Source organism: Sander vitreus, chromosome 15 (genome assembly GCF_031162955.1).
Source record: "Sander vitreus isolate 19-12246 chromosome 15, sanVit1, whole genome shotgun sequence".
Lineage (NCBI taxonomy): Eukaryota > Metazoa > Chordata > Actinopteri > Perciformes > Percidae > Sander > Sander vitreus.
The window spans coordinates 17,956,018-17,977,432 of NC_135869.1; the positions used below are offsets into that span (position 1 = coordinate 17,956,018).

Below are 21,415 nucleotides of genomic sequence, written 5' to 3' on the forward strand. Positions count from 1 at the left end.
ACTTGTGTAGTGATGCAGGCTGAATGAAAAAAAAAAAAAACTAAGAATGGGGCCGGTCCACTGAGTCCAGCGGAACAGGGAGGTGAAACGAAGAGTCCAGCAATGATGATGATGATGGCTTCCTTTGGCTAATGTGACCGCTTCAGGCTGTCTTGCTAATCAAACTCTGGATTTTATGGTTGGATCAGTTAAGTAAACTTCATCTGGCTGCTGTCGTGCACCTCATCGTTGTTCTGTGTCCTGCTTTATTTCCCCTGTTTCTTGGCTCAGGAAGCTGGCAGAGACAGAGACTGAGATGATAGTCTGTATCTGTATTTCTCTTGATCACAGACATATGTAAATCATGAAAAATTCATAGTATAGTATGTAGAAAAAGTCTGGAAAATGTCTTATAGTTTGTTGAAAAAAGTCATGAAAAAGTCATGCTATAGAATGTCGAAAAAGTCTGGAAAAAAGTCATAGTATAGTATGTTGAAAAAAGTCATTGTATAGTATGTCGAAAACAATTCATGAAAAAGTCGTAGTATAGTATGTAAAAAAAAGTCAAGACAAAGTCATGATAAAAGTCATAGTTTTGGCAAAAGTTAAAAAAAAGTAAAGTATGTCAAAAAAAGTCATGAAAAAGTATATTATGTTGAAATGAGTGATAAAAAGTCATAGTATAGTATGTCGAAAAAAGTTATAAAAAAGTCATAGTAAAGTATGTCGAAAAAAAGTGATAAAAGGTCAATTATAGTTTGTTGAAAAAATTGACACAACAGTCACGTTATAGTATGTTGAAAAAATTTAAAAAATAAACAGTAGCATGTCGAAAATGCCAAAACCAGCTTAAAAAGTCATAGTATATTATGTCGAAAAAAGTGATAGTATAGTATATCGAAAAAAAAGTGATAGTCATTGTATAGTATGTCAAAAAAAAGTCAGTATAGCATGACGATAAAAGTCATCAACATGTCATAGTATGGTATGTTGAAAAAGTCATAGTATAGTATGTCAAAAAAGTAAAAAAAAAGTAAAGTATGTCGGAAAAAGTCATGAATATATATATATATATATATATATATATGTTGAAAAATAATGGAAAAAAGAATTAGTATAGTAGTTCAAAAAAGTCTAGTATATTATGTTGAAAAAAGTGATAAAAAGTCATAGCATAGTGTGTTGAAAACAATTATTAAAAAGTCATAGTATAGTATGTCGACAAAAGTTTGGATAAAAGTCTTGGTACAGTATGTCAAAAAAAGTAATGAAAAAGTCATAGTATAGTATGTAGAAAAAGTCTGGAAAAAGGTCTTAGTATAGTTTGTCAAAAAAAGTAATTGTAAAAAGTAAAAAAAAAACTTTTATGTTGGAAAAAGTAATGAAAAAGTCATAGTATAGTATGTTGAAAACGAATGGAAAAAAGTATTAGTATAGTAGTTCGAAAAAAGTCATAGTATATTATGTCAAAAAAAGTGATAAAAAGTCATAGTACAGTATGTCGAAAACAATTATAAAAAAGTCATAGTATAGTATGTCGACAAAGTGACACAATAGTCATACTATAGTATGTTGAAAAAAGTCAAAACAAAGTTTGTATACAGTAGTATGTCTAAAATGCCAAAACCAGCTTAAAAAGTCATAGTATATTATGTCGAAAAAGTGATAGTATAGTGTAGTATAAAAAAGTGATAGTCATTGTATAGTATGTACAATATGTCAAAAAACATCATGAATATTAACGAACAAGCTTCTGTTTTTCAAATATTTTTGTATCAACAGGTTTATGTTTTGGCATATTTATCTTTTTCACCTTGTATATTGGACCTCAAAACACAATGCAGCACGTAAGGTCTGAACACACAACCTTCTGTCTTCTAAGCTTTCTCCTATTACCCTGAGCTGTGTGACCTGACACATAGTTTCATGTTTTGGGCATATTTATTTTGTCAACCTTGTATAGTGGACCTCAAAACTCACTGCAACACATAGGGTTTGAACACACACACCCTTCTGTTTTATAAGCATTCTCCTATTACCCTGAGCTATCTGAACTGACACACAAGTCTCTGTTTTGGGCATATTTATTTTGTCAACCTTGTGTATTGCACTCAAAACTCACAGGAGGACATAAGGTTTGAACACACAACCTTCTGCCTTTCAAGGGCACTCTTATCACCCTGAGCTATTTGCCCTTACACACATGTTCATGTTTTGGGCTCTTTATCTTTTCAACTTTGTATATTGGACCTCAAAACTCACTGCAGCACATCAGTTTTGAACATGTCTCATGAAAAAGTCATAGTATAGTATTACGAAAAAGTCATAAAAAGTCTTAGTATAGTATGTTGAAAAAAAGTCATACTATAGTATGTCGAAAAAAAAGTAATAAGTAATAAAAAGTCATAGTATAGGACATTGAAATTTTTTTAATAAAGTCACAGTATAGTATGTCGAAAAAGTAATAAAATAGTCATGTATAGTATGTCAAAAAACTGTCTGTATACAGTAGTATGCCGAAAATGTTAAAAACTTCTTAAAAAGTCATAGTATATTATGTCAAAAAAGTCGAGTAGAACTTTATTTTTATTTGTCCCCAAAGGGGCAATTGGTTTCGCAGCAGTGACAAGTACACAAGATCAATACAAATACAACAATAAATAGCAAAAATGTAAAAACAAAACAAAAAACAAAACAAATTTAAACAAATGTAAACTTAATTTAAAAAAAGTTGTAATATAGTATGTAGAAAATAGTCATAGTATATCGAAAAAAAATCATTAAAAAGTCAGTATAGCATGTCAAGAAAAGTGATAAAAAGTAATTGTATAGTATGTAGAAAATAATTTCATTGTATAGTATGTCGAACAAAGTGATAAAAAGTCATAGAATAGTATGTCGAAAGAAGTTATAGTATAGTATGTAGAAAAAAAGTGATAAAGAAGTCAGTATAGTATCTAAAAAAAAAATTATAAAAAAAGGCACAGTATAGTATGTTGACAAAAAGTGATTAAAACTTCATGGTACAGTATGTTGAAAAAGTCATAGTATAGTATATTGAAAAAAGTCATAGTATGGTATGTTGCAATAAAGTGATAAAAAAAGTCATGGTACAGTATGTTGAAAAAGTCATAGTATAATATATCGAAAAAAGACAGTAGTGTATGTTGAAATAAGTCATTAAGAAGTCGTAGTATAGTATGTCAAAAAAAGTGATGAAAAAGTCAGTATAGTATGTTGAGAAATGGTCAAAGTATGTAATAAAGAATCGGATAACAATACTGTAAATGCTGCTGAATCAGCATTCACACAACAAGAGTTGTGCCTCTCTACAATGAAAATTCATGCAGATGACACACTAGTATGTTTTTTGCTGAAAAACACATTGAACAAACAAATTCCATTGCTCAAATCAAACTAGAAGTGCTAACTGGCATCCTAAACGAGTATAATAATGCTAACCCATTCTATGACTCCCGAGGTGATAGAATCAGAGAAATAGACTGGCTGTCATGTGGGATGTCTTCATGGATGAGATCATTATTATGTAATTGGCTCTCCATTTGCGGTCTCTCCCAATATGTGAAAGCAGGCATCACCCACACTGGCACCATATACTGTAGATCAGCCAAACCTCAATATTTGGAGAAAGGCCCTGAGATCCTACATATCTTTTACAGCCTGCAGGGCAATAACTGTCCTGCAATACCAGCCTACAATCAAATAGCTTCTCATTGGCCGATTAACACTGTGGAGTCCTCTAAAACAATATGAGCCTGTTGGCTGTAATGGAGGTCTGATTTCATAAAAGTCAGTCATTTTTAACACATTAGTGGAGGGAGAATGGATTTTCTGTGCTCATGCACTGATGAAATCCAGATCTCACTCAGAACACTACATAATAAGGATCAATACAAACTTTACATTTATTTTTAGATCAGAGGCTAGGGTTAGCAAATTCCAAATTAAATTCACTATACTTTATTTATTTAATTATCAGTCCATTTGGTTGGCAATTCTATCCAAACAAGTTATGTTGGAAGGGCCAATGAAGTGTCAGTTCATAAAGTGAAATAGACTTTTAAAAGCTTACCAATATTTGTTTTTATAAAAACAACATGGTTGTAATAAAGTAGAGATACTAACTTCATAGCTGTGACTGTTGATGGTAGATTTAGATTGAGCCAATATATAATTACCTGTATCATTCTAGTCAATAAGAAACTTATGCAGAACCCCAGAGAGGTTGGGGAAGTGGAGTCAGATTTCAAAAGCGATAAAAATCAGCTGGCGCCTGTTGAGGAGGTGTCTGTGTATGTCCTGTCAGCGCCAAGGACAAAGACTCTCCGTAGTCAGGCCTAAAACAGGGATTTCCATTTTTAAGGTTTACCTAAAAGTTGGTACCTGACTGTATTAAAATAATGAGATGTTTTCCATACCATACAACATTCAGAATATATTATTCCAAATGCCATGTCAGCTCAAGTGAAATGCTGCTCTCCTACCCCTCCTGTTTCATATTCTCTGTCATTTTTCCACATTGTTCTTTCCCTCATCATTAGCCTTCACCTTCAACAGTAAATTCTAGCCCCCGATGGGACTGCATGCGTTTTGGGTCGCACCCTCTCCCTCCCTGGGCTTGTGATCTTCAGGCTGGTGAGAAACATGCAGAGGTGTTCCTTTTTCCTTCTTGCTCCATGCACAACTGACCCTAGAGACTTGGATTGGGCTTACTGAAATAATTCCCTCACACGCCCACCACCCCAGGTTCATCCATAGGACTTCAACTGCGCCTTCTCGGGGTCTGCCATCTGCACGTCCTTCCGTATGGACACCCATTATTAAAGAGTTAGGCCTCAGTGAGCAACTTCAACTAAACTAAAGTGCGCTGAAGCCACAGTTTTATGCCACAGGAGTGCGCTGAGGTGTAGGTGCTGGGTAACTCTAGATTTTTAATTACAGAGTGTGGATGGCGGTGCAATAAGAGGGTCACGGCTTCCTGATAACTGCTTGGTGAGTCAGAGGCTGTTTGTCGTCCAGACTGAGCGCAAGCTGTGAGAATGGGACAAAACCTGATCTTTGTGTAAATACGTCTCTCTGAACTTCCTATAGACTCAAAGTAAGAACTGCCATCTGCTTTCAACTTTGACAGCAGCACACCTGAGTCACTATTCAAAATCAGTTGAATACAGTGACAAATCCAGAGGAAACAATGAGGACATTGTCGAGTTTCAAGAGATCGTCAGTGTCAAAGTTGAATGTCTAAGGGGTTAGTCAGTATTACTGTAGTACTGAAATTATTTAGACACATTACATGACATTCAGGCCAAAAATAGCAGTGCATTTGTGTGGGTGTGTTGTTATCACCGAGAAGATGAAATTCAATCCAGGAAGACCAGTTTGAGTAACACATAATTTGTTTTTTAAACATGAGTTTTTAGGTTTATCAGATGACAAACCCACAGCAGTTTATAGAATAGTACAGCTCTGGAGAGGTATCCTTTGTGCCAATGATTGTGAGGTAACAGTGGAATTGCCCATTCATGTTACGAAATAATCTACCATGAATGTGTGCTCGCACGTATTTGTTTAGCCAGCGCAGTGTCTTGCCAAATAAAATTGTGTTGTAGAATACACTGAGTCTGGTTCAACTTGTTTTGCTGCAAAACCCTGGATTTCTTTTCCAGAGCCTTCTGTGTTGGGTTCATTAATTTAAGTGAATGAGAAGATAGGCCTATATAAAGTTGGTCTGAACATGGCCTCATAGCTTTGATATGGAAAGTGTTCATTTTTGATTGGCTGGTTGGCAGGTGGTATGCCAGTTAGCTAACCAGTGGCGAGCTCACCACTCTATTGCTAAGACACAGAAAGCTATCAGAGACAGGAACAACACTGAGCTCTGCAGCAGATCTTATAAAGCAGTTACAGTTTTCTTTCTCCCACCAAGAATGGTAACCAAGCTGCTGAAATATTGGATCTCAGGAAATAGTGGAGGACAATTTCCTTCGAGCGTAACATTAGAATGCACGAGCCTGGCTCCTGGAGGTTTGGGGCCACCACCGCTGGGCCGCTCCAATTAGATGGAGCTTCCCTGCTGTGGCCGAGCCAGCCTGAACACAGGAGCACCCGAAAGGAGCTGGAGGAAGAAATGGAGGAATGAGTGAGGGGAGACACACACACAGCCCTGAGCGCTGTGTTATACTTGGCACATATATCGCCTAACGTCTCTCCCTGTCTACACTTCTGGCCCCTGAATATGCTGCAAAGTAATCATTAGACAGCACAAAGAAAAAAAGAGGAAATGAAGAGATGAAAACATGTAAAGACGGGGAAAGTAAAGACAAAGCTACCTTGCTATGGCCGACTGTTATGTCATATATATATATATATGTATATATATATGTATATATGTATATATATGTATATATGTATATATATGTATATATATATGTATATATATATATATTTAAAAAATGATATTAACGTTTTAAGGTATCCCTACATTTTCCTAAATTACAATTGTTTTAGCTTTTTTTATATTGCTCATTGACAAAAAGGAAGAAAAAAACTAATTATATAACGTAACAGATTACACTGAATCAACTCAACTGGAACATTTAAAATTGTATTCCAAATTTTGTTGACTTACACTTGACGTGATCCTGGATGGAGTAGAACTGAGTGAATAGCAGCGGTGGGGAGTGAAGCAGAGGGACTAGCTCGCTAATTATTGTCTCTGATAAACACTAAATCATTCATTTCAGTAACCCATATTGCTATTTTCCAAGCTGTAGCTTCCATATTTCGCGGAGACGGAGCTTCCTTTCTGCTCAACGACCTCAACCGGCTGAATGTCTCAGTGAATCACATTCAGTTCTCTGAATTGTGAGAACTGAATGTGAAAGTATATAGAGTGTTGAATTTTTAGTGAGGATCAAATAGAGTTTCAGAGCAACTGAATTAAATTGTATAATATTCAATTCAGTTTCAGTCTATTGAAACTCAGTTCGACACAAAAAAATTGAATTCCAAATAATGCTATTCATAATTAGTTGCAATGCACTACAGACAACACAAATTCAAATTACGTTATTCAAATTCAGTTTCTAGTGACACATTTCTGCCAATACTTGCAAATGCAGACTCTGCAGCTGGATGGTAGTTAAGCAGGTGCTTAGTATAAGTGGCACTGTTTCGTTAATAATAATATAGTTATTTGGTTTGCTGTGAATCTATTGTGGTTAAGCATTAGGTCATATAGACATTGGAAGTAAATGACATTTTTGTTCCTGAATATATAGTATAGATCACCATTTTACTATACTAGTCCTTCAATAAGCTCAAACTTGACTGAAGAGTGTAAAGATTCATATGAAGATGAACATGTTCATTTTAAATTTGTATATACGGTGTACAGTCACTAAATGCAGTTTGTTGACCTTCTCTTTTTCCTTTGCTCTGAAATAGGATTTAAATAGACTTGGCTTTCCCTATTGTAATAAGACACTGTTTTAAAGCCCTTGAAGTATGCCATTGTTCATTTCACCCCTGCCCTTTCTAAACATATTAATCTCATTGCCACGGTCTAATGCTGAAATCCCCAGTATAAACACCTAAGAGGCCTGGATCTGCTCGACCACACAAGATCCATTTTCCCCAACAAGTGATATCAAAGGTATAACCTAGTCCCTGCTGAGCAGCTAAGAGGAAGTACATCTGTAGGCCATCCATTTGTGAGCATTCAGCAAAGGTTTGGGTACTGACTCTGATGCAGGTGCTATCCTCGGGAAGGTGATTAGATATCATCACTCTTTCATTAACTCAGCATTTCTAGTATCACGGTGACTGTGTGGAAAGAATGGCCCTTTTCATCAGTCGTCCCAACTAATGAGCCCTGCTGAAAGGACCAGGTTAAGGTGGGAGGATAATGAAACAGTAGAAAGGGAGGAGGAAAAAAAAACATGACACCAAGGATTTGCAAAATAATTTAAATATGTGTTTTCTAAATGTGAGTATTTAAATGTATGTAATTATTTTTTACAGCTTCAATCGGATAATTCAATATAGGCCTACTGAGCTAAAAGAAAACACTTTGTAGTGACAAAATGAAAATAAGGATTTAAACAAGAGCAGGTGACCGGATTGAGAAAGGAAAGTATGGAAACACATTAGAGTTTATTTTTAGGTTATGACACTACAGGCGACAACAACAGTCTCATTTTCACCTGATCATAGAAACAGGTAGGAGGGGTGGAGGGCTGAATGTTCCATTACTTAGACCAGACCCGAGCACATACAGGTTCCTTGTGAAAGGTGTCTCTGTGTGCAGGCAGAGGTGCCACACTGACATCATCCAGAGCTGCGGATGGGACTTTTCATGTGTAGCGGTGCCAGGGAGCTGCTATAGTACTGTCAGCCAGCCTGAGTCAGCGCTACGCTCCAGACACAACTGTGCAAGAATCCATGACGGAAGAGAGTTTCACAACTTGCACCACATCTCTGCTCAAAACTATCCAAACATGACATCTGGGCACTAAGGGATTAGTACTATTATTTCAATAACATTGGAATTCCTTTGTAGTCGGAAGACTCTTAGTATTTAAAAATATTTATTATAAGGTTACTTAGAAAAAGAGTGGTGCTATATATAAAGCAAAAAAAGATTGAGAAAGAAAGAGTGTTGACAGTGGTTGATAATGCTCCTCCATGCACATTGGAATTAGGTGAAGTTGTGCCAGAAAACCCTACTATGATAATGTGTATGGGTCATGAATGAAATATAAAAAAAATAACAATTATAAATTGCTAAAAATTGTTTAATTAAGTCTGAGTTTGAAATATTCCACTGATTCCCTTGTGATTATAGTAGTAAGTAGGTTGTTTGTGTAAACAATTGGATAACATTTTAGATGAAGGCAGAACAGCAGCCACTATGGCCACAAGTGGCAATTACAGCATAATGATGTTAAATTTCATTTAATTTTCCAACATTTCCTGAAGTGAGTTGCTTTACTTGCTTACTGAGTTACTAACTAGCTTTTTCTAAAGTTTTCAACCACATGTCAAAAGTGTATTTAATTGCTTATGATGAATTCAACGTTTCATCTGCAACAAAAAGATTCTAAAAGTTACATATGGAGTTATATTACTATCTTTATTCAAGAGCGCATTATTTCAATTTGAGAGCATTTCTCAGTGATATTATGTTCAGATTTCTTGCTCTCACACTTAAATGGTCACTGCTCGCGCTCAAAGCCTTGCTCTCACACTCAAATAGTCACTGCTTGCACTTGGATTTGCTCTGCTTGTGTTCAAACTTTCTGCTTGGACTCAGATATGTTGTTGTTTGGACAGATTTCCTGCTCTCAGCTTTGAACCTTCTCCTCGCACTCAGGCTGATTCTGATCACTTGCCAATTTTCTGCTCTCGGATTTCTCCTGCGCGCTCAGATTTTTTTGTGTTATAACCCTATCAAAATTCAACAACCAATAGAATGCCAGCTGTAGTGTTGACCAATGAAATGATCCCTGCCCCGTTGAGGGTGCGTTCACTTGACGTTAGAACGTCTGTTGAGGGCGGCTGCTCTGTAACCAAGTTTATTTACACCCGCGCCGTCCATTTCTTTATTATAAGTATATGTCAACAATGTGCACAAAAATGGTCGACACACTTTCACCTGCACCCATCAGGAAACGGGAGAAAGCTTTGAAGTGGGACGTATGAAGTTATGTCTACAACTACGAGGGTGAGTAACATAACTTAAGCCCCTAGCTAGCTAGCATATGGCGCTAGCTTATAGCCTAGCTTGATGTCCATAAACAAATAGATTTTCTTTATTGTTTAGCTAGATTGAACGACATATGACGGACAGTATGTGTATATGTGATGACCCCACATGTTCCTGGGGATTTGGCTAATTTCATGTTACAGCCAATAGTAAAAACTAAACTGTAATATAACTGAAAGAACAAAAGAAACTGGATTGTTGGTGTCAGTTTCTGCATCACTGTTGTGTGTTGTTCATCAGAATTTAGTCTTCATTCCTTCATATAACATTAGTCTGAAAATGATGGATTCATATCAGTCTGTTAAGTACAATTTAACCACTATAATAAAACAGATCTAGAAATGATATGCTTTATTTGCAACTTAAATATCGGTTATTTTTTTAATTAATACAAAGCAAACTGAGCAGAAAAGAACAAGTATTTTGTTTGTTTCTCTTCTTTCAGGTGTGACTGAAGTATTCCTGTTGAGCTGCATCACAGCTGCACTGTGTGCATGGACCAGTGTTGTTCCAGTCAGTACATTACTCACCTGTGTGCAGAGGACAGGCAGCAGTGGGACAAACCAAGAAGGTTGGCAAGTCTGGTAATAATGTAATTGTAAAAAAAAATAATAATAATAATGTAATAGTAAAATCATGTTACATACACTTATCATTTATGTTTCTTGCTTAAATTCACAGGGTGCACAACCAGGCCTGGGAGAGAAAATTACTGATGTCCACCAAATCAGAGAAGGTAAGGTAAGATAGTAATGATGTTAAATAAAGCTATGTACACCTAATATCTTATGTGTTGATGTCTATGAATTTGGTAAATGGCTTTAATTTACCTTGTCAAAACAATGAGTAATTCATAACAAATTGCACAATATTTGACACAAAACCTTAAAAGCATATGGTTCATACTACTGTAGCAGGAACATTGATATTGGCAAACAGATGACCCAGGTACAGGTGAGTTTGTGAGCAGGGTTATGATATGAACTAAAATAAAGATAAGATAAGCCTAGTGTTCACAAGAGGGATAATTCAGGTATTGCAACACAAGTTAAGAATAATTGAATTAAATAGGAGGTATATACAACTAGTAGAAGATAAATTAACTATACAAGAGCAATTAAGGTAAAGTTATGAGGTAGTGGCAAGCTAAAGTGACGTATAATCAATATCATGGAGTCACGTCAACAGTGTACACCAGAATAATATATACTGTGATTAAGTAATGATACTGTTGTCTGTACTAATATAACAAAACAAAAAAATTATATAGTGTATGATGCAGTATGGAGAACAACCGAGTCCCATATGACCCCAAGAGACTTTTAGTGCAGCTGTTGATGAAGTTCACGACAAACAAAACTTGCAGATGGTTGTAGTCTGTAGCCAGCTATACAGTAGGTAGATCTGGAGCAGCAGGGTGACTTCTAGCTATCATGGGTTGGTGATAAGACACACACAGATCAACAGTGGTCGAGCCCTTCAGCCCCACCTGGATGAAAAGAAAGTAAAACAAATACTTTTTCAGTTCAGTTTGCTTTGTATTTATTAAACAAATAACTGCTATTTAAGGAGCATTTCTAGATCTGTTTTTATTATAGTGGTGAAATTGTACTTAATGTTACAACTTTTTAAACAGACTGATATGAATCCATCATTTTCAGACTAATGTTATATGAAGGAATGAAAACTAAATTCTGATGAACAACACACAACAGTGATGCAGAAACTGACACCAACAATCCAGTTTCTTTTGTTCTTTCAGTTATATTACAGTTTAGTTTTTACTATTGGCTGTAACATGAAATTAGCCAAATCCCCAGGAACATGTGGGGTCATCACATATACACATACTGTCCGTCATATGTCGTTCAATCTAACTAAACAATAAAGAAAATCTATTTGTTTATGGACATCAAGCTAGGCTATATGCTAGCGCCATATGCTAGCTAGCTAGGTGCTTAAGTTATGTTACTCACCCTCGTAGTTGTGGACATAACTTCATACGTCCCACTTCAAAGCTTTCTCCCGTTTCCTGATGGGTGCAGGTGAAAGTGTGTCGACCATTCTGTGCACATTGTTGACATATACTAATAATAAATAAATAAACTTGGTTACAGAACAGCCGCCCTCAACAGACGTTCTAACGTAAAGTGAACGCACCCTCAACGGGGCAGGGATCATTTCATTGGTCAACACTACAGCTGGCATTCTATTGGTTGTTGAATTTTGATAGGGTTATAACACAAAAAAATCCGAGCGCGCAGGAGAAATCCAAGAGCAGAAAATTTGCAAGTGAGCAGAATCAGCCTGAGTGCGAGGAGAAGGTTCAAAGCTGAGAGCAGGAAATCTGTCCAAACAACAACATATCTGAGTCCAAGCAGAAAGTTTGAACACAAGCAGAGCAAATCCAAGCGCGAGCAGTGACTATTTGAGTGTGAGAGCAAGAAATCTGAACATAATATCACTGAGAAATGCTCTCAAATTGAAATAATGCGCTCTTGAATAAAGATAGTAATATAACTCCATAGTTACATAGGCTCTCTTTAATCTTGTAGCATTGCAAATAATAGTGACAGCACAAGATAATTGTTATTTTAATTCATCCTTTTAACCTGTCACCAGTTCTCTGTTTAGAGGACCCCTGTTGAGGATACGAGCCCATTATTAGCCTCTGCAAAGACCCAGGTAATGTCACATCATGTCAGCGCTTTGAGAATGAGCCATTGTCATTTGGATATAATTACAGGTCAGGCTCTATTATTGTAGATGCAGGAGAGTGACCTGCAGAGATCACACTTTTATAGTATTTCATTGTCATTTGAACCAACTCAGAGGTCACTTCACCTGAAGGCATGGAGGGTACCATGTAGTCACTCAGCAAAGGTCAATATTGGCTGTGCTTTTCAGGTGTGCTGTCAGAAAGGTTGGAAGGTGAATATAAGGATTTCATGCAAGCACAAAAACGCCATTAGAAGAAAATGAAATATTTTCACAAATTAAATAATGTTGTTGTGGTGGTGAATTAATCACATCCTGTTTTATTGTGGTTTTTACCTAGTGATAAGATATGGCTCAATGGTGGCACCTATCCAACGCCAAAGATGTAAGAACTATTGGTTCCACTGCTATTGGTTCCACTGCCCAGATCAGCGTTAATTTCCTTCCCTGCATATATGCTATCAATGAGTGCCTAAGGTGTTTCAGTTTACTAAAAGCCTGGAGCAGATAAGGCTGAGATTACAGTTGAAGTATCTCCAGAGGAAGCCAGAGAAAGGAGAAGATATACAAGAAAGCATGCAGTTACCACACACTGCAGGGCACAGGGCTGAAGGCCAGAATACAGTTGTTTCCCAGTTGGACTTCCTTAGCTGAGCTATCTAATGTGTTATCTGACATAATGATGGAGGAGGCAACTGCCAGGTCAATTATTTGGTTATCAATTTGAAATGAATACTTGATTGCTGTGTTGCATTTTTCTTTGTATACATCCGTGTTTGCAAATAAATGTATATTTCATCAATCTTGAATATGTGATCTGAAAATAAACCTTGTGGACATTTACAAGAAACCGGCAATTTCAAACTGTCTGTGTGGTTTCACCTCTCAGTTTTACTGGTAAAGCCACTGGAGGCTGTAGTGGTTCTGCGTGGAATATCAGGGAGGTGTGAGAAAGTCAGAGCAGGGAATACAAGCCCATCCTTCTGAGGGTGTCAGGGTCTTGATAAGTCCTGTTTAAACTTTACCATTTGCAAAATGCCATGTGTCAACAGTTGCCCGTGGCCAAAGCGCTCTGATCTGGTTAGGCAAACACCTGAGGCAGCGCATCCATCCCCACGAGACCTTGGCTGACAGTGGGCAAAGGTAAAGTTCTGCAACCATTTTTTTAAGAATAAACCCCAAAACACTGCCATTTTGATTGGGAACCAACTGGGGAAGCAGCCGGAAAAGTATAGATGGTTCGCTGACAGAATTTTCTCAGTTCTCCATCTTGCAGTTTTCTGTCATGTCTAGGGCAGTTGGCACTAGTTGCGGAAAGTCTCAGACATGTGTTATGTCGGTTGTGAGTGGTTGAAGCCACCTCTGCCTCCACTACCTCTTCCACACTGTCACTCAGCGATGGCTTTTAAATCTTATGGTAGATAATATAGGCAAATGGTGTTAATGCACTTCTTGCTATTGCAATGTCTAATGGATCTCAGCATTTTAAAAGGTCTCCACACAGCCTAGGGAATGGTTCCCATAGTGATGATATGAACATTTTAACTTACTATTGTTTTTGGTTGAAATTCTTTGCACAGTGCACTTAATCAAACATGTTCTGTAATAAAATAAATACAAAAGAAAAAAATATAACACATGCTGGATCCCTGTTTTGAGTCAATTGTTTTTTACAAACACTCTTCAAAGGCAACAACACAAAGACTCATACTGTACTAACACCCACATACATGTGACACAAAAAGTAAAAGAAAGAAAAGACGGGCGGTCTGCTCAAACATTTGCAGTGGAATCTGAGAGAGCTAGGAGAGGTGGAAGACATGATTTGGCAGTTTACCCACAGTGTTTGCCTCAAAATTTTGACACCATGGCTCGAAGTCAAGCTGAGAAGTTTCCCAAGACCTGCAGGCGGGTATTCCATGTAAGCTGTGAGCCTGGCCCTAAGGATCTGTGCACCCACCCCTTGATCGACCGTAAGTCAGTCTGCAGGGCACCTCAAACCCTCTGCAGTCAGCACTGCGGGGGCGCGAACATGCCCGACCACACCTCTGATGCCTCTGTGTTAGCCATCACTGGGTTTCCTCCTCTGCATGTTGCGATCAGTCACCTCTCGAGCTCAACAATCTCAAATGGCAGAAGCTCAGCTCAAAAACTGAAAATGACATCAAATATGTACCTTCTAATGAGACATAGTATGTTGTTTTGTACTCTATTAACAAAACATAAGAGTACCATTTGACTGTCAGTGTTGCTGCGTGACGTGATCTGCAACCCTGAGAGGCATCTCAGAAGTTACACTTTATTGAGGGAAATGGATCAAGGATTTCGGTCCAAGTACAGAGAATCAGGTTACTTTCAAGTGTTACAAAGTCAACATAATTATACATATTAGCTGCCCATGAAACAAAAACAACATACACCTCTTTAGTTTTTCCAATCCACTCTGTTTCTCACCAACATGAACTTTGAAAGAACACTTCTAAATGTTATGTTATCTAGTTGAATGCAGAGAAGCTGACAGGGCAGTCTGCCTAGTCAACCCATAAGACAAGGGTTATATTAGGCTGTTTTTAATGAAAATGCCAGGGTCAAGACAGACTGAAAGGCTTTAACAGGAAACCTTAAACCACTGCCCTCTTTATAGAGAAAGATGATATTCATGGCACTGTCTACCGACAAAGACAATTACTGAACAAACATTCTACAACAGAAATAAATATATGATGAAATGTTACTCATGTTAACAAAATATTGATTCATTTTGAAAATGTAAAAAAAAGTTTCTTTATTGTCATATTAGGAATATGTTCTTTAAATGTTGCAGATCGTGAAACACAATCTTCATCTACAACTTTTAAAGTCGTAGCTCATCAGCTTTTTTATTACATCTTCTATGATTAATAAATACTTAATAAGGGAGTGGATTGGACCAGATTTTACCTTATTAGCAGCCTACTTTATGAAATAAGTGTGACAAATATGTTTGAATTTCAAAGCAACATTCAATGTGTGAGCGTCTTGGTTTTCCTAATGACTACAGATTTACGTAGCTAATAAAATCGCTTTACTTGGACTAATTTATTACTAAATCATAACTTGTGCTAAAAATAGAAAACTTTCAATCTTGTCTTGAATATATGTCGGCTCATAGTCGGATTTGGGTTCTAAAATTGAATGCGAGGATTATAGAGGTTGAACTCTCTCAACAAAGTGTTCTTTGTTCACCGAAGAAAACAAGTGTTGGAAAAAATCCAACAAAGTACATTTTAGTGTTGCAACACGTTTGTCTTGATTCACGTTTTCCACAGAATTTATATTTAACATTGTTTGTGTTCGCTGAAGAAAACTTTATATGTATTAAATATAATTTTCAGAATGAATATGTTCATGCACTTGTATATTATTGTTAAATTAATACCATTGTGATCATCATCATTATAATTATAAGAATTACTATTATTATCATTGTTATTGTTATTATTTGCATGGATCCATTGATAATAACAAGCAATATTAAAATTGCATATCCAGTTGCAAATTGGAAATCACAAATCAAAGTAAATTAAATCAAGAATCAAAAGAGTAATCTTCAGCCTTTTTATATAAAAAGCACACACACACACACACACACACACACACACACACACACACACACACACCCTGTTTATGTAATGACATCATGGATGAAAAGGAGATACATGTCCCTTGTTGATTCTTTGGGATAAGAAGCATTTTTAATGAGACATGTTTTGTTTTGTAATCTGGTCTATTACCAATAAATTGTCTGCCACAAAGAGGAAGGCCTAAAATATAAATGTAGGGAACCTACATTTTGAAATATGTTTTGGATAACCCTCTTAATTTGTCTTAATCATTGCAGCCCCTGCACACAGTTGCGAGGCTTCGTCTCAAGTTTCTGGACCTCTGTCTCCCCCTATTGGTCCATGTGGTCACTGTGCAGAGCTGAGACGACTGAGTGATGCGGCTCAGCAAACGGTCTGTGCAACTACAACACAACTGCCCGCATTTATTCAGACTGAAACCAGAGTTATAAAATATGCGGTTAAAAATGTCAACAGTTTACAAGTGAGAACTGCTCTTATTTATAAATCAATCACCCAGTGTATGCCATAAATATCTCATCCAAACAGCTGACTACTGCCATCGAAGAAGAAACTTAAACACAAAGATTTTTAGACTTTTAGTTGGCAAAGCAAGGGGTCTGTCAATCTGGGGACAAGTTGTATGCAAATGAGCCAGTAATTGATGCGAAATTAAAATAAAAGAAATAAAGTAGGCGATATAAAAAAAGTAGGCTAAAGAACTATAGACTGCAATTTGAATGTTATTCATTCTGCACTTATAAGGATTAGACCTAAATATTATAATGTTAATGATACGGATTTTGTGTCTCTAATCAAATAAAAAAAGCATAGGATGGTATAGCCTGTTTTATTTCCCTTGATAGAATATTAAAATGCGTCACATTATTGAAACATTTTGTAGTTTTGTATAGCCCTTCTTCCATTTTCTTTCTCAGAGGGTGTACTATTTATCTTTTAAGTATTAACTTATTAAACTTTAAGTTATACCTTAATTTGAAATGAAACCAAAGATTATAAGGGGGAAAACACCTTTTTTACTCGTGCTGGGTTTTCGCTGTTGTTGACTGCAAGAGTTCTTCAGAGCAGAGTCATATTACGTCTCCGCCTACCAAAAGTTTCGCCCAATCATTTCCTTGCCGTCAAACATAAATCCAGGCATCCCCCCCATGTGTCTCCAGACTCTTCAGCAATCCTCCAAGAGTATATAGCTCATTGCGATTTCTCTTTAAAGTCACAGTTGCAAAGTTGAGCATCAGAACGCGATCACTTGCAATTTGCCTTCTTATCTTATTGCCTTCAAATTGTGAAAAGTCGAAGGAGCTTCACACACTTTTATGTTTGACATTTTTTACTTAAAAGGATTCAAGTTTGCCGGTCAAGCTGTGCGCCCTCAGTCTTTGGGCACAGCGCTTGGATTTAGAAAGAAGGATTTTCTCTTTTTTTTTTTTACTGCGAGAAGCTGTTCTTTAATTTTTTCGCATGAATCTCCTTGACGCTTACCTAAAGATGACAGAAGAACAGGAGAAGTGTCACTCTGACGCTCCCAGTCCCAGCATGTCTGAGGACTCCGCAGGCTCGCCGTGCCCGTCCGGGTCCGGTTCGGACACCGAGAACACCCGGCCGTCCGACAATCACCTCCTCTTGGGTCCAGACTACAAGAAAGAAGGCGAAGAAGAAAAGTTCCCCGTGTGTATCAGAGATGCGGTGTCCCAGGTGTTGAAGGGTTACGACTGGACGCTGGTGCCCATGCCGGTGCGCGTTAACGGCTCAAGTAAAAGTAAACCTCACGTCAAAAGACCCATGAACGCATTCATGGTCTGGGCTCAAGCTGCACGGAGGAAGCTGGCCGATCAATACCCGCATCTGCACAACGCGGAACTCAGCAAAACCCTGGGCAAACTTTGGAGGTAGGTTCGCTTTGCAATCTCAATCACTATTGCAGTGCGTTTTTACGAGCCGTTGTGCGCAGCGCACTATTTCTTCATATGCGCCACCTGCCTGCTGTTTCACGTAGAGCTCTACAGTGTGGGAATGTATTTGACTAATGCATTTCATTTGTATTATTAAATGCATGTATCTCTATTAGCCTACTGATTTGTTTTTCATTGTGAGTTTGTATTATGTTCGAGTGCATGCACAGAAGAAGTGGTATAAGCAGACTTTGTTTAGCTGTTTCTAGTTAATTGTTGGTTATAAAATAATGAATGAAATAATTCAATAAATTACATATCTGCAAAAAGTAATCAGCCGTATCACGTGCTTGTTGTTAATTGAATGCGTTTTAATGTGAATGTATAATTCTCTGTGGTATTTTCAGATTGCTCAACGAAGTAGAGAAGCGCCCGTTTGTGGAAGAAGCTGAGCGTTTGAGAGTGCAGCATAAGAAGGACCACCCCGACTACAAATACCAGCCAAGGCGGAGAAAATCTGTCAAGAACGGGCAAAACGACCCCGAGGACGGCGAGCAAACCCACATCTCTCCAAATGCGATCTTCAAGGCGCTGCAGCAGGCCGATTCTCCAGCGTCTAGTTTGGGCGAGGTGCATTCTCCAGGAGAGCACTCAGGTAAGAAAATAAATCCAGACATGAAATTAAAAAAATATAGAAAAATAAATGCAATTTTCTAGATTTTTTTCTCCAAACGTGACTCATTGTGGCACTGACTGTAGAAATCAATTAGAAGCCTCTAGGGCATTGAACAGACACCTGTTAATGATTAATGATTAGTGGGTTTTACAAGCCATCACGCAGATACACCTGTCACTATAGTGCCAACAAACTCCTCCTGAAGCATTTACATTTGCACAGCTATTTCACTTCATCACTAGTCCTTCATGCAGATATATTTGATTTTAACTGTGAGGCTAACTCTGCCTTTCCTCTAACCAGGTCAGTCCCAGGGCCCGCCAACACCCCCAACCACCCCCAAGACAGACCTCCACTCTAGCAAAACTGATCTGAAGCGTGAGGGGCGCCCCATGCAAGAGGGCACCAGTCGCCAGCTCAACATCGACTTTGGAGCTGTGGACATTGGCGAGCTGAGCAGCGAGGTCATCTCCAACATGGGGAGCTTTGATGTCGATGAGTTTGATCAGTACCTACCACCTCACAGCCATGCTGGGGTGACCGGAGCGGCCCAGGCTGGCTACACCAGCGGCTACGGCATCAGCAGCTCCTCAGTCAGCCAGGTGGCCAATGTCGGGGCCCACGCCTGGATGTCCAAGCAGCAGCAGCAGCAGCACTCTCTGACAACCCTGGGTGGAGGAGGAGAGCAAGGCCAGCAGGGTCAGCAGAGAACCACCCAAATCAAGACAGAGCAGCTGAGTCCCAGCCACTACAGTGAGCAGCAGGGCTCCCCACAGCACGTCACCTATGGGTCCTTCAACCTGCAGCACTACAGCACCTCCTCTTACCCCTCCATCACAAGAGCACAGTATGACTATTCAGAACACCAAGGTGGTGCCAACTCCTACTACAGCCACGCGGCTGGCCAAAGCTCCGGCCTGTACTCCACCTTCAGCTACATGAGCCCCAGCCAGAGGCCGATGTACACCCCGATCGCTGACACCACCGGGGTGCCCTCTGTTCCCCAGACCCACAGTCCGCAGCATTGGGAGCAGCAGCCCATTTACACACAGCTCTCCAGGCCATGAGGAGACGGCCCTCAGCACTGACTCTACAACACCCATCCCATGTATAGACTTCTTTCTGCCTGGTGCCCTTTGTGCCACCATGCCACACACCTTTCATTGCCAACAGAAAAACATGACAAGGACTTTTTTATAGTACTGAAAATATATCTTTGGATTGGCTCACAACAGTGCCTTTTGTATTGGTTGGAATTGTGATTATATTTTTTTAGATATAATGTTTAAAAAAATCCTCTGTGAGGACATACTGGTTATAAATATTTTAGTATGTACTGTGTATGTGTTCTGCTCTTGTCGTCATCATCATCATCATAATCAGTGTCATCAGCATCCTCATCATCACAATTTGAAGGTTTAACACATTTAAAGGAGCTGGAATGCCGGGTAAAAACACCCTCAGTGGCCTTACTTCTCACTAATGTATTTTTGTACAGAAGTAAGAAACGTCTGACACTGCCGTCTTATAATACCTACAGCCTACATTCTGCTTTGAACTTTTGTACTGTACATATTTTATTGTAATTCTCATGAGATGCAAGAATTGAGCAATGCAGGTTCAAAATAGATTAGAATTTTTGGCCATGATATGACCGTGTCATCAGTGAATTAGTCAAATATTCTACTTTTTGTTGTTTGCTTTAGCTCAAATGATTGTGCTGGAAACGCAATAGCAGGTGTCATGTAATTCTACTAGGGGCCTTACCGTGTTGCTAGATGTAACTGAGCAATGCTTGCTTTTATCTGGGTACTGCCTTGATACCATTGGTGCCTCTGTAGCCACAGTGGAGAGGCTCCTTCCACTGGCATTGCAGTGTCGAAACCACAGCATAGTTCTGACTTCCTGCTGGAGGAGATGCAGGAAGTGACCTCTGACCTGATTCTCCTCAGCAGCCAGCAGGTCTGAGTCTGGCCGTGCTTCTATCATTCCTACAGCCCCGTCCTTTTTCCTAACCTTTTTCTTAATTTATTCTTTAGCATTAATTTTATTTGAAAATAACTATTTGGAATTACCTTTTTAATTCAGCAGCAGCTAACTGAGATGGTGGAATAGTTTGCTGTCATATGTGGTACAAATTTGTTTATTTATCATTTGTAAATGTTTCCGTATAAAACTTTAGTTATGTACAGATTACTTACTGTACACAATGAGTCTTTCTCTAAAAAAAGAAAAACTGGAAGTTTTCTCTTTTTTTTTTTTCTTTCTAACAAATGATTTAATGAATATGGAAGCCAAGGCTGTTTTTGTAAAGAATTTGTTGGAATCAACAGGATAGCCTACTTTGTGTTCCTCATTTTATATTCTATATCATTAGTTCTCATCTCGTCATCTCCTTAATGCAGTTTCCGTAGGTAAACATGGCATTGTCTTAAAAGCTTATCTTTTTGTATTATATTGTTTGCAATAAAAACAAAACACTGATAAATATGTGATTGCCTTGTGCCATTAATTATAAGCATGTTGCATACAGTATTATCTGTGGTAGTATTTGTCAAACAAATATCAATGAGGTTCATTAGTACCAGTTATGATAAGGTACCCTGTGCTGGCAGAATACTAGTTAAATTGTTATGAATCACTTTGGAACAGTCTTCATCCAACTCCTGCTCAGGAAATGGAGGAAATCAAGAAAAGTTTTTAATGTGACACAGGTAAGTCACATTAATCAGAGGCAGCT

The 21,415-nt window shown here is 38.1% G+C and overlaps 1 protein-coding gene across 1 annotated transcript; it reads left to right on the forward strand.

The window, feature by feature from the left end:
* The first annotated feature begins 17,259 nt into the window (after positions 1-17,259).
* Positions 17,260-21,165, forward strand: LOC144529840 (transcription factor Sox-9-like). The gene is made up of 3 exons (XM_078269172.1): positions 17,260-17,996; positions 18,407-18,654; positions 18,979-21,165. The coding sequence occupies exons 1-3, from the start codon at positions 17,569-17,571 to the stop codon at positions 19,740-19,742; spliced, it is 1,440 nt and encodes a 479-aa protein (XP_078125298.1). The 5' UTR covers positions 17,260-17,568; the 3' UTR covers positions 19,743-21,165.
* The last annotated feature ends 250 nt before the right edge of the window (positions 21,166-21,415 follow it).

Excerpts from the sequence above, each read along its gene's own strand:
- LOC144529840 (XM_078269172.1), top strand. The coding sequence starts at position 17,569 with ATGAATCTCCTTGACGCTTACCTAAAGATGACAGAAGAACAGGAGAAG. Across the intron at positions 17,997-18,406 it reads ACCCTGGGCAAACTTTGGAG|ATTGCTCAACGAAGTAGAGA; the intron begins GTAGGTTCGCTT and ends TGGTATTTTCAG. Across the intron at positions 18,655-18,978 it reads TTCTCCAGGAGAGCACTCAG|GTCAGTCCCAGGGCCCGCCA; the intron begins GTAAGAAAATAA and ends TCCTCTAACCAG.